At 38.7% G+C, this 15,825-nt stretch overlaps 1 protein-coding gene across 1 annotated transcript; it reads left to right on the forward strand.

Annotated features, from left to right (window-relative positions):
* The first annotated feature begins 211 nt into the window (after nt 1-211).
* Nucleotides 212-793, forward strand: LOC148915555 (uncharacterized). The gene is made up of 2 exons (XM_089041946.1): nt 212-391; nt 485-793. The coding sequence occupies exons 1-2, from the start codon at nt 212-214 to the stop codon at nt 791-793; spliced, it is 489 nt and encodes a 162-aa protein (XP_088898072.1).
* Nucleotides 794-15,825: the final 15,032 nt, after the last annotated feature.

The raw sequence follows: 15,825 nt of genomic DNA on the forward strand, positions 1-15,825 counted from the left end.
CTGACCCAGAGGAAGGTACCTACGTCCCTAAGGGAGATTCATGAGGGCATCTGTGACAACCACTCAGGCGCCGCTCCCTAGCACACAAGGTCATTCGGCAGGGATACTTTTAGCCATCACTTCACACCGATGTCCAGGACTTTCACCCGAAGTGCGATAAGTGTCGCGATTTGCCAATATCCCTCAACTCCCAACTGAGCCATTGACAGCCATGGTTAGTCCTTGGCCATTCGCACAATGGGGACTTGACCTCATTGGACCTATGCTGAGGGCAAGGGCCAGGTCAAGTACGCCGTCGTGGCCGTCCGACTACTTCACTAAGTGGGCTGAAGCAGAGGCCTTAGCCACCATCACTGCAGCTCGCATTGAGACGTTTGTCTGGCAAAATATCGTATGTCTCTTCGGCATCCCCAACACAATCGTCACGGACAACGGCTGACAATTTGACAATGCCAAGTTCAAGCAATTTTGTTCCAACCTCAAGATAAAGCTTTGCTTCGCCTCCCCAGCCCATCCTCAATCTAATGGCCAAGTGGAAGCCGTGAACAAGATCATCAAGAAAACTCTAAAAACCAAGCTTGACAAAGCTAAGGGTTGCTGGCCAGAGCTACTCCCAGAGGTTCTCTGGTCCTATCGCACCACCTTCCAGTACCTCAACGGAGAAACACCGTTCTCCCTTTCCTTTGGTACTGAAGCTGTGGCAACAGTGGAGATTGACCAGCCCACATACCGAATCTCCATTTATGAGGCTGAAGCTAATGACGAGCAACGCCCTGAACATCGACTTCATTAATGAGCTTCGTGACCAATCCAACATGCGCAATGTCGCGTACAAACAGCGCATCGCTAAGTACTACGACTCCTGAGTCAAGCCCCGTGCTTTCAAACTTGGAGACTGGGTGCGCAAGGTTTCCTTGGCCACTAAGAATCCCACTGAAGGTACCTTGGGCCCAACATGGGAAGGTCCTTATGAGGTTACCAAAGTCTGTCCGCCTCGGCACTTATCAGCTTCGTGATACCAAGGGCAAGACCTTGCCTCATCCTTGGAATGCTATCACCTCAAGTACTACTATAAGTAAATATACCTAGATCCTAGGACATTATGTTTTCTTAGACTTTGGTCTCGAGCCTTGACTCAACCAATTCTTGTACTCTTTGCCTTCCAGCACATATTAAATGAACGCCCGACCCTGGCTCATTCTCATCAATCACATGGTTCTCATTTTGCTAAGCACAATTGATATCAAATGACAACAAGTCTAATATCATAGCAAATCAAGGTAACCTTGCCCCAGGCAAGGCAAAATGTTCATACATAAGCAAATAAACATCAAGTGTTTAAACTAAAAAGCTAGAATACATAAAGAAGGCAACGCCTTCAGGACTCGGTAGATGGAGCATCCGTGGTGGCTGGCTCGCTCGCTCGGAGCGGCATCGTGGTAGGACTAGATGAGGGAGGCTCGCCACTCGTGTCAAAGTTAATCTCCACCGAAGGGTTGAACATCGCCACCCTTTCCTCCCAACGCATCTGCATCGCCACCATCCGATCCATGATGTAGCTCCTCAGCTCCTCCGAACCCGAACGACTCGATCGCCGACTCGGGCAGCAGCTACCTCCTCGGCTCTCGACCGCTTCAGCTCTTCCATTTCCTTGGCCATCACCACTTTCTGCAGCACCAGGGTGTTCTTTTCTTGGATCTCCTTATCTGCCTTGGCCATCTCATTGCGCCTCCGCTATCTTATCCTTGGCTATCTCATTGCGTCTCTTCAACCTCTGGATCTTCTTATCTGCCTTGGCCATATTCACGTACATCTCGCCATAAGCCTGCAACACAAAGCATGATCAGTCAAAGGCAAATTCGAATTATATGAACAAATTCTTAAAGTAGGACAACTTACACAGGCCAGGTAAGGAGCGTCTTCGGGCCCGACCAGATAGGAGGTAGCCGGTCTTCGCCAAAACTTCGATCACTCTTCACGCCTTCCAGAAGACGCGTCATCAAGGGACCTCCTGCGATGCATGGCCAGGTTCACCTCCTTCTTCTACCGACGCAGCCCAGAAAAGTCCACCTTCTCCACCCCCTCGGCGTAAACATCATCCATACCAAAAGGAGCTTCGGCGCTGCAGTCAAGAGGATGAAGCCTCGGCCCTGTCCCCATCATGCTCCGGTGAGCTTCCTCCTGCGCTCTCTTCTTTCCAAGCACATCGACAACCAAGCCTTCACCATCTTTGGGACGCTTCCCAGCCGCTTTTGAGCACCTCCCTTCTCCACCCTCTGGCCCTAGACTCCCTCAGCCGTTTCTGCATCTCGGGATAATCCAGATCTATGGCCACCTTCGTGCTTCCTTTATGATACCTGCCACTGCACATCAAAAGCTAAGTTAGTCTCAACTACAAAAAGAATCATAGGACAAACAACAATGACCCAGGTACTTACTCCCTTGCAAAAGTCCGGACTCGTACAAGTTCTTCTGGGTGACTATATAGGCGGCTATAAGAAACCACCACTTGAAGTTTTTGCCTTGAGCCATTTTTGATTCATTGTTGACTCGTGTGTTCACTTGAGTTTCCCCCTTTGTCATCTTCAACTGCTAGAAATTCAAATTGTACAATGATGATTGATGAGACCATTAGGATTAGTGAAACATTTAAAATCCCAAAAAATACCCTTAAATGAGGATATCATATTAATTTGAAAAACAAAAAACCTGAAAATGAGACATGTTCTACATCCACTCTAATATAAAAATACAAGGCTTTTTTAAAAGATATATCCTTCAAATTAAATTGTTTGAGGCACACTTTTGTAGGATCCACTTCGCATTGTATTTCACTAATCCAAACTATCTATATTTTAGATAATCATTCAAAGATCATCTCTATAAAAAATCACATGAATCCAATATCGTTTGACCATTCAATTGTGTTATTGAAATTTTAGTACTTTCTTGAAGCACCATGTTCATCGATTTTGTAGGATACAATTGGATGTCGAAACGTTTACTGATTTGTCTAAATTTTTGCAAAGATGATCTATGAACTTAGACTTAAAAAATAGATGGTTTAGATTGTTGGAAAAAAAATCGTAGGGTACCGTAAAGGGTGTCCTCAAAAGAACTCTATATATATATATATATATATATACACAATGGCGGAGCCAGGAATCCTACCACAAGGGATCTTAGTGTAAAAGTCCTAAAAAAATTTAGGATGGAAAAAAATATTGAAAGTGAAATTTCACAATAACAAAGAGCAAAAACAAAGAGAGTAGTTGGTGGCACCACCACACGGGAATGACAACGGCAGCACAGAGGCACCCCAATGGTGGCAGCAAGGGAAGAGATGGAGTTGAGGGTTTGGGGAGGGGGGGATTGAGTTTGGAACTTAGGGTTGGAGGATAAAACAAAAAAAAATTGGGGGTTTTAGAATGGATGAATCGGGTCTGTAGAGAGAAGCAGTGGCTAGAGAAGGATACACTGGTCTTTTTCTTATTTTCTTTTGTTTCAGACTGGCCCAAAATGACTTCATTTTGGCCAAGTCATTTTAAAAATTCGGGGCCAAAACGACGTCATTTTACCCAAGTTGTTTTAAAAAAAAGAAGTCCAGAGCACAGCCTTCTTCTTCATGCTGCAAACCCTTCGTTCTTTGAGTCATTTCGTCGACCACTTGGTGTGCAGCTCCAAGGGACCTCTAAGCTTATTTTCATGGCTTCCAAGAGGTCGTACGACCCCACTGACCCCACTGTGGCTTTGCCACTATATATACTAAAATAGAAAGGAACTATATATACGTGAAACATTCAAAATCCCCAGAAGCCTTTGGTTAATATAAATACTAAAATAGTTGACACTTTATTGAGTAGGGATAAATATATATAAAATCATTAAGAAAAACCCAAATGGCGTTAGTTTCTATTTTAAAAAAATAAAAAGTTTTCTAAGTTTCAGCAAATTACCATGAAAATAAAGAGAATTTCTCAGTAATAAAATAAAATAAAATCAGGCGATGCCTAGAAGTGAAGTATTAGTATACACCTAAAATCCAATAATTTGTTGATGCTTCATAAGAAACAATTGATTTCAAGGATTTGTGCAAGAATTAAAACTCCAAAAGTGATTGGAATTAATGCATATACTTGAGTAGGGAGCTGCATCTGTTGGTAAAGTATAGCATGATGATAAGTTCTAGACATAACTGATTTTATTACTCAAGGGGGGAAAACAGATAAAGTGAGTTCCTTACCCATGATGTGAAGCTGCAGTTGTTGCTGAACTTGTGCCATGCCAAAGGTGAACAAGTTCCAGGGACATACGCAAAGGGGTTTTGGAGGGGTATGTAGAAAGCTTAATGCAAATGGAGATGAAATCTTGTAAATGGTTTTGTAGTTTTCCTTTTAGGTTTAACACGTATATATGATTATAAGATCCATCGAGTATTTTCTTTGTAAGTTTTTTCTTTTCTAGGAGAGTTTTCCTTCAACAACAAAGCAAGAAAAGGCTAGAAGCTACCAAAGTTACTTAGATATTGGACACTCCCTTCTCTTTGGTTTAATGTGGATTTTCGGAACGGACACGAACACCTGCTGCTTTGACTTTAGCTTGCTTATGTTTTTCTTTGCCTCTCAATAATTTTAGGCCCAAAACAGCACGATTTTCATGTTTGAAAGGTATATCAGAAGAAGAAGACAAAAAGGAAAAATGCTTTGGAACTAAAGTGCCATATAATTTGGAGGACTAGAATTCTAAATTTCAATGTGTTGGCGTGAGTTAACCTACTAAATTAAAGAGATTTATTTTTTAAGTTAATTAGGTGATTTACTTCCTTGTTTTATATAGTTGACACATCCTTGTATAATTATGAGTTATTCTCCTAATTAATTACTGTATCTATTTAATCAGGCATTATTGGAGCGATGCTTTAAGCTATCACCACAAACATCCAAAGCTTACATGGATTATTGACTCGGGTGCTATAGATCAGATGACATTTGATCCTGGCCAACTTATTAGTCGCTAACCATCCACTTAGTCGATAGTGTCTAATGCTAATGGTACTCCCTCCCCTGTGGTCGAGAGGCTCTCTATCTCTCTCTAATTCCATACATCTGGATTCTGTATTGATTGTTCCATTATGGGACCATAACTTGTTGTTTGTTGCACAACTTACTATTACTTTGAGCAAGACATTGAGACATATGAGCATGATCAGGGAGATTCTTCCAACAACGGTGGATCTAGAAGAGGTCCTTAAAGACCACTATGACAGCAAAACCAGATATCTGGAGCTTACTGAAGTGACAGAGGACATTCTGGACAAACTTGAGGAATTAGAGGGGGAAGAAGAAGAGTTGAGAGTCAACATTGCTGCTTTGATATTCAGGCAAAGCTGGAGGAGAAGTTGGAAGAGAGTCGAGCCCGAATTGCTGCTAGTGAGCCTGCCATCCAAGACCTGACTTCTCGTACTTTTTAGGCAAGATTGGCTAACAAAAGGCAGCCACAATGCACAAGGACCTTAGTTTAGAATTAGACAATGTAACAAACCTCATATCTACGGTTTTAGAATTCATTTCTTGAACCAAGTCCTTACCCTTTTTTGGGCTGAAAAATACTCATTCATGTTTGTATGAATTCTAACAATTTGGCTTTGAGACCCATATTTTTGGTTGTCGATTTTTCAATTTAGTATGTTATATTTAAACTAACCATTAATTGGTCTATTAAATACATCTGAGACACACTTAAGATGACCCGACTATTAATTTTTAACGAGAATTAAATGAACCAAAAACATAAATTCGTTTAAGGAATAAGATGTGTGTCTTAAAGCTCTTAAAGTTTTTGTTTAGGCTTATCTTTATAAAGTAAGCTTTTCCCACGTCATTCGAGGCACCTTTGTTTATGGATTTGTAAAAGGTCATGGTTTGGCCACTTGGGAAAAACTATATGACAAACGACTCCCTCGAAAAGAAGCACTAAGCTTTAAATTCTTCATTTGTGACCTTCTCCATTTTCACCTTTCTGAATTCTAACTGTCGCGTCAAGAGAACCAAAGTTCTTCAGAGAAAACCATGACCTCCGATTTTCAAACTTCGAACTTTCAAACAAAGATAACCATTTGATCAGATGGCACCAAAGAGAGATTTTGTCACTACTCCCGATTCTTCATCGTCAGAGGTTGTACCTAAGAGTCTTCCCTTCATCTTAAGGGTTGGAGTGAATGAATTTGCCGTCGTCTTTGATGGCTTGGTCGAAAGATTTGCTAATGGTCGAGCTTAATCTCATCAGCTTCTTAAATAATAATTGCATCTTGGGCCCTAAGTATCTAGAGAAGAAATCTGATTAGCTCTGCAAGTATGAACCTCACTCAATCAGGGCTTCTATCCCTGTTTGTCGATTTGAAGGAATCGACTGGACGAATTGGAATAAGATGTTGTCGAGGTTCTTCCCGAAAATAGACGTGTCAAGTATGGACTTCTATTGGGTGGATTGGGTAAAAAGGATGGAACCTCGGTAAAAGAATTCTTGGCTTGATAATGGTATCTATCATGCCATTGTGTATTCGACTGTTGTACTTCAGGCTGACTCTCCACTTCTGGGTTCAGCTGTGATGTTCTGGAACAGTGCCTTTAACACCTTTGACTTTGGCGTTGGTTTGATGTTAATCTTCATCCTTGAACTCGACGTGATTTTTGGGTTTCAGCCTCATGGAAGAAGTGCCGATTGGTTTGGAGTTTTCCAAGATGATCCTTCAAAGGATAGAGAGGAGAAAGAACCTTGAAATTTTTTCTGGTATAATCGACTCTAGTAGAGCTTATGGGTCTTCATGGGGATTTTTATGAATGAAAAGGTTGATTACCCTCATGGCGAGCATATTATGTTCCTGTTGCATTGGCTAAATAGGTTCATATTTCCCAGAGCCTCTAACTGTGGCAGGACTCGCCCCAAAATTCCTTGGAACCTGGGACTAATCCTGTGGAATATTCGACATCGCACTGATGCCGAGCCCACTCACTAAATGGGACGAGACTTTCTGCTGAAATTTCGGCAGAGCCTTCCTTGGAAAATGGACATTCCCAAATTTCTCAACCTGTTAAAAACACAATTATATAACTCAACAGGCAGTATGCACAAGATAAATTCATGCAGTTTACATATTAGGCCTCCGGCCTTACAATCAATCCTAACATGGGCAATAAAGTTCAACTTAAGAGAAATGGTTTGAAAGTTTATCCTGCATAAGCTCGTCTTGAGGTTCACAACTTGCTACGGCCATTCGATTTCAAGACAACCTACTACCTTTTTTTGGGGGTGGGGGGTAGGGCGGCAAAACAGAAAATCTGTGAGTGGTCAAAAACAAAGTTTCATTAGTTGAAAACAACATATAGTAACCCTACCGTTTGGAAAACGATGCATAAAACATGCACTGAAAGCCATCATAGATAGATAGATAGATAGATAGATAGATATATATATAGCCACGTCAAAACCACAATGAAATCCATATCTATTAAAGATATCCAAATATCCATCCTATACAAAACCATTTCCCTAAACCACTCTCTCAAAACGCGTGTCCATTGGCACGACGAGTGAGGACCAAGTTTGTATTGGGGAAACAATCAAACTGGGGGATTGTTTGACTAGTCCACATGGAAGAATCCTCAATTGACCATGTGGCTAGGGAACGAGCTGTCTAACTGGGACTAAGCTCACCAACACGTATAACAGAATCCTCAATACTGGTAGGCCTGTGACAAGTCCTACGCGTGCAGACTAACCCTGCTAAGGGTCTATGAAACACCCCGTCAAAGGTGCCTGGGTTCCAACATATCCAATATCCATAGTTCCCAACTTCCAATCCATAATTTCCAAATTCGGGGAGGTACATAAGGTAGTGCTTATAGCACTTGAAATTGACACAAACTATAATCCACTCTCTTTCCATAATCTCATTACCAACACCCCACGTACCCCATACATAACGAAGCATAGATAGGAATTCTCAAAAATAATATATATCAACTCAAGATATTCGGAATATGCCAAAACCCAAATATATTGCAATTACTTTACGAAAATATCAAGTTTCAACTATTAATTATATAATAAATTCAATAAACCAATAAATCATTGTGCATAGTTTTTATGTCATAAAATAATCTCATTATTTGAAAACAATGTCCACTCACAAGTAGTCTCCTTTTTCATTCAGTTTTTGGTTTCATCGCTTGGAATCATGGCTAGATATGGGTATGTATGGAAAGAGGGGAGATAGACGAAGAGTTCGGAAGTTGTAGCATTGGTTTTGGTGGTCATTTAGCGGAGATATCTCTGTCTGAAATCTGTTGTTCGTGGAGGATGAGAGAGAGGCAGATCGTGGGGAGAGAGAGAGAGAGAGAGAGGAATCTGATATTTTAAAAACTGAACTTTGAAATATTTACGGTTGTGTCACTGGCCGTTGATCATAAGTTCTTTGTTACAACTTCGATTTGAGCCCATTAATTGTCTACGGACTCATCTCGACACGATCTACGTCATGGTGCCATTCATTTTCTCAAAATCTTCCCATATTAGAAAGTGAACAAAATATCCCTATCCCCGAGGGTAAAATTGTAATATCATACTTTATTAAATTAATTAAATTAAATGAATATTTAAATTTGGGTCGGGATTTTACAAACTGCATTACCATGGAGTGGCTTCAGTTGGCAGGGGGTTTGGCCACTCACAGAGACATTGCTACTGCGCCTTTGATCTTAGCCTCCATCTACAGAGGTCTAAGAGAAGCGACCATTGAGCCCATCAACCTCAATGTAAAAGGACCTTTATGATAGTTCGAGTTTGGCTCCAATGGTCGTTTCCAAAGTTGATGGGACGAAAACTATAGACATCCCATGAGGTGGTGCCTTTGAGGGACTTGGTTTTGAGCCGATTTCTGGGAAGACAACTGAAGAGTGCTTCACATTCTTCATGGGCAGAAAGACCAGACATGTTGCTCAATGGCTGATGAGCCTGAAGAAAGGCTGCTTTTGGTTTTAAGAATAAGCTTATTTATCAGGGCCCTAAAGATGCTAATAGGCCATGAATTTTGAGAATATGGAGATATTCTGGTGTCTTCAATCACAGGATTTGCCCTGCAGTGGAAAAATGGACACCAGAAATTCCCAATATGGTGTAGAGGCTTATAACCCCCAGTTTTTCAACAAACAACTTGGATGCCCCTAAGTAATCCCAGAGTTGAATTATTTTCTAGTCAACAAGGGTTCATCTTATAGATTCCCCAAGTTGAGCCGAGACAATCTCTTGGGAATTAGGGCTAAGTATGCGGATTCTGCCCAGGCTTTGGAGTTAAAGTCCTATTAGCTTGATTCTTGTTGTATCGAGGCCTTTAAGGCTTGGTGGGATCACTACCAAGGCCGATTCGGGGCCATAGATGCTGCATATAAAAACGTGTTCGAAGGTTGCCCTTTTTGCCCTGAGCTTGGCAAGAGAGAAAAACAAGCACTTCTAACTCAAATAGCAAAGGATAACAAATTGCCAATGATTGGTAAGGAAAGTTCTTAGTTGGGTTAGACTTGAACTTGTCTTTTATTTTTAGTTGGCTTTTGTTTACTGTTTGTTGTTGGCACTAGTTACCAGACTTTCTGTCCAGCCAGCATGCTGGCGACTGAGAAGGGAAAAGCTGCTAGTGAAGGTTCAAGGTCTGTTGGGCCAAAAGCTCCGATTTTTGTTCAGATAAAGCAAAATTTGGTGAAGATAGTGCCTTCTGTTTTTGCGGTTGCCAAGGCTGCTAGCCCTTCAAAGGCTAGCATGCCCGATTCTATTGTACCTTTTTTTCTTTCCTCTTCAGGTAGAGGCAAAAGAAACCATATTCATGATCTTTAGGAATTTCTCTTCCTAATTGCATGGATTCTGAATCGTTCCTTTGTTTGATGCAGTTGAAAAACTGGGTACCAAAAAGAGGTCTTTACCTGAATAGTCTATAAGTGGTGGCGATGTGGGCCAGGTTTAGCCTGAGATTACTCAAAGCAAGCGGGCGAGGACTTCACATGCAAAGACTCCAGAGTCAACCACTGCTGTCCCCAGGTATTCCTTTAAGGCTAGTTATCTGTTGGTTAGTAGAAACCATGGAATTGTCGTTGCTAATCTTAATTTATTTGTCTGTAGATTCCTTCCCCTCCTTCCCCTCCATTAGCTCCAGTGGCATCTTCAAGCCCAATTCCTAATGTTGGAGAAGTTCTTCCAAAGGAAACAGCTGGAGCAGGCGAAGTGGAGCCTCATTCTGAAAAGGGCTCAGACATGGATTTTGCCTCAGTAGTACTGAGGTAAGAAATAACCTTATTTTGTGATCAGTGCATAATTGTATATAATTTTGTACCCTTCTAGCTTATGATTTCGTTATTTTTTTTGAGCTTGTGCTTTTAATTTCTTTTGTGTTTGTTTCAGTGTATTAAATTTTAGGACTCATTTATGGCATGTTTACTAATATGTAATTGGATTATGAGGAATTGAATTGAGGAGGAGTTAGATTGAGGAGAATTAGATTCCGAATTCCTATTGAACTTGTTTACTAAACCATATGGATTGAGAGGAGTTAGATTACGAAATCCTATTAAGGTGTTTACTAAACCATATGGAATTGGTGTAGGAGTGGTACTAACTACTAAAATGTCCTCGTTGTTGGGTAAAGTAGATGACAAATTTTAAAATTTTAAAATTGTGTGAGGATATATTGGGTAAAAAAGATGAATTCCTAATGGGTTAGTTCTCTCGGAATTAGAATATCACATCCCACCCAAGAATTGAATTCAAAATCAGAATTCAATTCCCTCGATAACCCATCTTCAAACCCTCACATGAGTCAATAGGTAACAGTTACCTATTTTCTTAACTTTAGTGTGGACCAAAGCTAGGACCTTTACGTACTACGGGCTTTTGAGAGGGTTTTGCCCATTGCTGGCCCAAGTCCAAAAAGCCATTTTCTTTGTTTATGAAAGAAAGAGGTTGTGCTTGGGTTTAATGTAATCTTGTTTGAGAAATAAAACCATCTTTGACCCATTTTCCAAATATGGTACAAACAATTTCTTAGTTTATGCACACAACCTTAACTCTTAATCACCCCCAAACAATAATTAGCACATATATCAAGTGATTGTCACATTTATTAGGTGCTTGTAATAGGCCTCGTTTGATGGGTAGAACAAAAATAGGATTGGGACTTGTTCCAGCAAGGCCATCTCCAAGTGAGGCCTATATCCTCAAATACAGCCCAAAATCCCCAAAACTCATCTCCAAGAGTGGGATAAATGAAGGGCTACAAAAAAAGAGAGGGCTATACAAAATTTTGACAATATCTCCATCATTTTACATATTATCTATAAGAAAGATGCCAAAAAAGCCTTTAAACTTCATCATTGGTGGGAAATTTTTAAAGGAGTATTTTGACTTTAAAAAGAGAGAAATTTGGGACCGACATCGTGCATGGGAGTTGTTTCAACATCCAACTATCATCCTACAATTCCTGGAGAAGATGATTTTTTTTTTTTAATTGTTAAGTTGTTGTTTCTAAATTAATATTTAAGTTGTTGTTTTTAATTTAATGTTTAAGTTGTTGTTTTTAAATTGATGTTTGTTGTTTTTAAATGAATTTTTAAGGTTTTTATTTATTTATAAATAGTAGTTTAATTAAATTAACTAATAAATTTACAAAATATACTAAAAACTATTAAAAGATTAATTTTAGCCCTTTGTTGTTGGAGACGGTTAAAATGTAGCCTAACACTATTTCTTATAAAATTATTTTTTAGAGAGCTAAATATAGCCCTCCCCATCAGGAAATTGCCTAAAGTCCTAATCCTGTTGGACCAAATCCCAATCTTGTTCCATAAAATCCAAATAAAAATTATTTGGACCATGTATCCAAATGATTTTTTTTTTTTTTTGGGTACCCAACTTTCCACTTCCACCTCTCTTGCACCTATTGATGCTCCGACGTTAACTTGTAATCACCTCCAAACAATAATTAGCATATATATATATATAGTGATTGTCGCATTTATTAAGTGTTTCTAATAGACCGAAAATAGGATTGATACTTGGTCCAGTAAAGTCCTAATCCTGTTGGACCACATCCCAATCTTGTTGCATAAAATCCAAATGAAAATTATTTTTGACCCTGTATCCTGACATAAGCATACAAGTAATGAGAAATCCTGAACTCAACTGTAATGAGATGTAATAAGGTGTGGAATGTCGATGGAGTGAGACAAATCAAAATTGAAGCATGTGTGTGAGGTGGCAAAGACTAGAGAGGGCATAGGCTATTGTGTAGTGTAGCCAAGCATTGAATTACCCCAACTAGTTGTTGGTCCTTCACAGCATTTAAATTCCTTCCAACTACTATGACCACCTCTCCACCTCTCAACTGTTATTTCTTGCTGCATTACTCTCTCATATAAAATATAATTAAATAAAAATAAAAATGTTAAGAAATGAAACTGCTCATTAATCATTGGATAATATAGCAAATTAATAATTTTTCATATTAGAAAAATTAAAATGAAAAGCAAAATCAATTGACACACACTCACAAAAGCTATTCTTTTCATGATTCGGATTCACATACAACAACAACATCAGCAGGCACCCTTGGAACTGGGAAGTTTCTGAGATACAGCCACAAGTTTTTGTTCCATGGTTGAGTGGTGAAAGTTCGCGGATATATATGACCATGTCGTATTAAATAATTCTCTAACTTTTGTAATCCTTCCATCCGAATGGAGCCTAGCGAAGCAATTTCCTTCTCCCATTATGATGTGTGATACGATAGAAAATGATAAATAGGGATGTGCTCTTGGCACCTACTTTATTTCTCTAATTTTATCTTTCTAGGGAACAAATTCAATGAAGGAGACTATGATGCAAAATACGACAAGCCGATGGAAGTAAATTGATGATTTAGATCAAGTTGCTGAGATACCATGTGAATGAAGACAGGAAGTGGAAGAGAAAGAGTTGATAATGCATCCAGATGATGACATATCACTATTTGTACATGTAAGTGAGCATATTTGTAACCACCCCGCCTCAAACCTACAATATTGAGATAAGGTTTGCAAACAGTGTTGTCTATTATTCAGATTAGATAAGATAATGGGATTTGCAATTTCTAATGAACAACTAACTTCATAAAAGCGTTTTGATTTTAATTGTCAAGATGAAAATTCCACAAACCCAAATAGCATAAATCATTGTTTTGATTGATATGACAAAAAAAAAAAAACCTTATTTGAGGGACATTGTTAAATTTTAGGGAGACTGTTAGCGGCCTATTACTAGAATACTGATATTGTTTCAACTTAACCACCTACAAAGTCCAATGGTGTGAGGTTTTATCACAAAAGGCCTCAGTGATATTAGTAGGGAACCATTCATTATACTTGTATTTTATTTAGTCAAACATATGATGTGAGACTTATATTCTTCAACAAATATCTCTATAAAAAATCGCTTGAATTCCTCAAATGATTTGAACTCAAATAAATTATTGTTATTTTAATAAATTTTTGAAGCACCGTGTTCGTCTATTTCGTTAATCATAACTAAATTTCTTTTAATTTGTCTTTTATTGTTTTAGATGTGGTGTTAAGCTAGTTCGTCAGGGCAGTGAGCCTACTCACTTCCTGACACCCAAATTTGAAAGCTATTTTTTGTAAATTTAATTAATTTAGAATAATTTAGACAATCACTTATATATGTGCTCTTCAATAAGGCACACATGTTTCATGGGATTCTATGTCCATGTTTTGCTGGGATTTAATCCTCAAATCGAAAGTCAAAACGAATGTTGATTAATTTTTATTTTTTTATGGCTTCAAAATATGCATGCAGTTGGGATATGCCAGCATTTACAACAACATAGTTTGATTTGAAAGAGGAGGTTGAAGCCAATCCAAGCTCAAAAGTCATTACAATTAAGGGCACGACGTGTACAACCTGATTGCAGTTGCGAGGGCACCGTCTCTCTCATATGAGCCTGTTTTGTCAACACATCTTCATCAGTCCCGTTACCCGTAGAGCTCAGAACTTGAAATAAATTTAATGCCAGCCGCAACTACTTGTTTTGCATGAATCTCTATTTCTAATTCGACGTATAAAAAGAGATATATATATATATATATATATATAATTGAATATAATTAATAGATGGTGAACAAGACTAAAGGAAGTTAAAGTTACACCCAAAACTAATTGGTAATAAAAAATATATAATCGTCCGTCCCTTAACTTTTTGATATAGAACAACTCTTCAAATAGACAGTGTCGAGAAATGACGTTTTCTTTGTAGATCTTATTATGTGTTTGTTTTTAAGAAGTTTATTGGTTTGAGGCTTATTTGGTGCTTAGGATTGGATTGGATCTTATGTGTTTGTTTCATTTCCTCCTTCAACATACCGTAAATTTCCAATCCAATCCTAGCTAAAACCAAACAAGCCCTTGGTGCATTGACGTAGGAATGATCAAAGCGGCATGCTCCGTAAATTTCCTCCGCCAACAACCAACCTTTCTCCAGCCACCAAGGCCTCACTAAGTGCAGGGAAAAATACATTATCAAAGAGTCATGCTCCGTTCAGGTCTGAGGAATATTTTACTTGATTACTTACATCAGTTTAGGATGGTTAATAAAAATATTAAAAAATAAAAACAATAAAATATTTTTTTAGGTATAAGCGATTGAGAGAAGGGGGTTTACACAAATATTCATTGGGTGCTTGAATGTTTTAAACTTCTGCTCACATGGGTGAAGGTGAAAGAGCTTAACCAACTTCTGCTCACATTTCCTAATAAGAAACATTTTTCTTTGTTTTCATTTTGTTTTTTGTTTTTTGTTTTCATCTTTTCTTATTTCTGGTTATATATATTGATTTTAAATAATATTTATACGGACCAATATTGATTGGATTTGGCAACACAAGATGCCATGTCAAACTACTAAATTTGATCAAAGATTAAGACTTTGACAACAACAAGAAAAGATTAAGACTTTGCCAACATAATATAAGCTAGATAGATATTTGACAAGAAAATATATCACCATATAAAAAGCCCCTGTTTTTAGGGTTTAAGCAAGATGAGTGATGATAATGATCCCTACGTACCCACCAATAATTACAACTTTAACGGTTGAGATGAGCAGAACTACCCATGTACCTGGATGCCATCTCATACTTTTAATACACAGGTTCATTGTGGGCCTAAAGAAATCGATGTTATTATGACAGCTCCAAAGTTGGGAGAAGAAGAGAATTTACCAGCAATATACTCCACTGCATATAACATACGATAAAACTTGGCCAGCTAAGCTTTTCCGATCAGTAATGCCTCACGTGGCTTGCTTTTGGTATCTATTCACAATTGGGTTATCTTTGCATTTATACTATTTCTCAAGCGGTAGGGCATATGACATCAACGCCGAAGGGGTGGCCCCTAACCCTAAGCTCACATAGAACTACCTCATCCAAATTAAATTCGTTATAGAGAGAGAGTTGTCGCCCATCTATGTTATAACACATAGACGAATTATATCACTTGACGGTGTTTTAATATCATATAATAATTTAGAGCGAACTTCTGTTCATCCATATTATTCCAATACCATACAATAATTTTTTCACATAAGTAAAGTAATATCTCAGAGCAATCTCCAATATCCCTTCGATTTAGTTTTTGGACCCCAAAAAGATAAAAAAAGAGAGAGAGAGAGAGAGAGAATTGAATTGAAGTGTCTGATTTCAGCGCAGTTATTATAGGGTGGAGAAAGGTGCG

This window comes from Prunus mume, linkage group LG7 (genome assembly GCF_029339155.1).
Source record: "Prunus mume cultivar Tortuosa linkage group LG7, ASM2933915v1, whole genome shotgun sequence".
NCBI lineage: Eukaryota > Viridiplantae > Streptophyta > Magnoliopsida > Rosales > Rosaceae > Prunus > Prunus mume.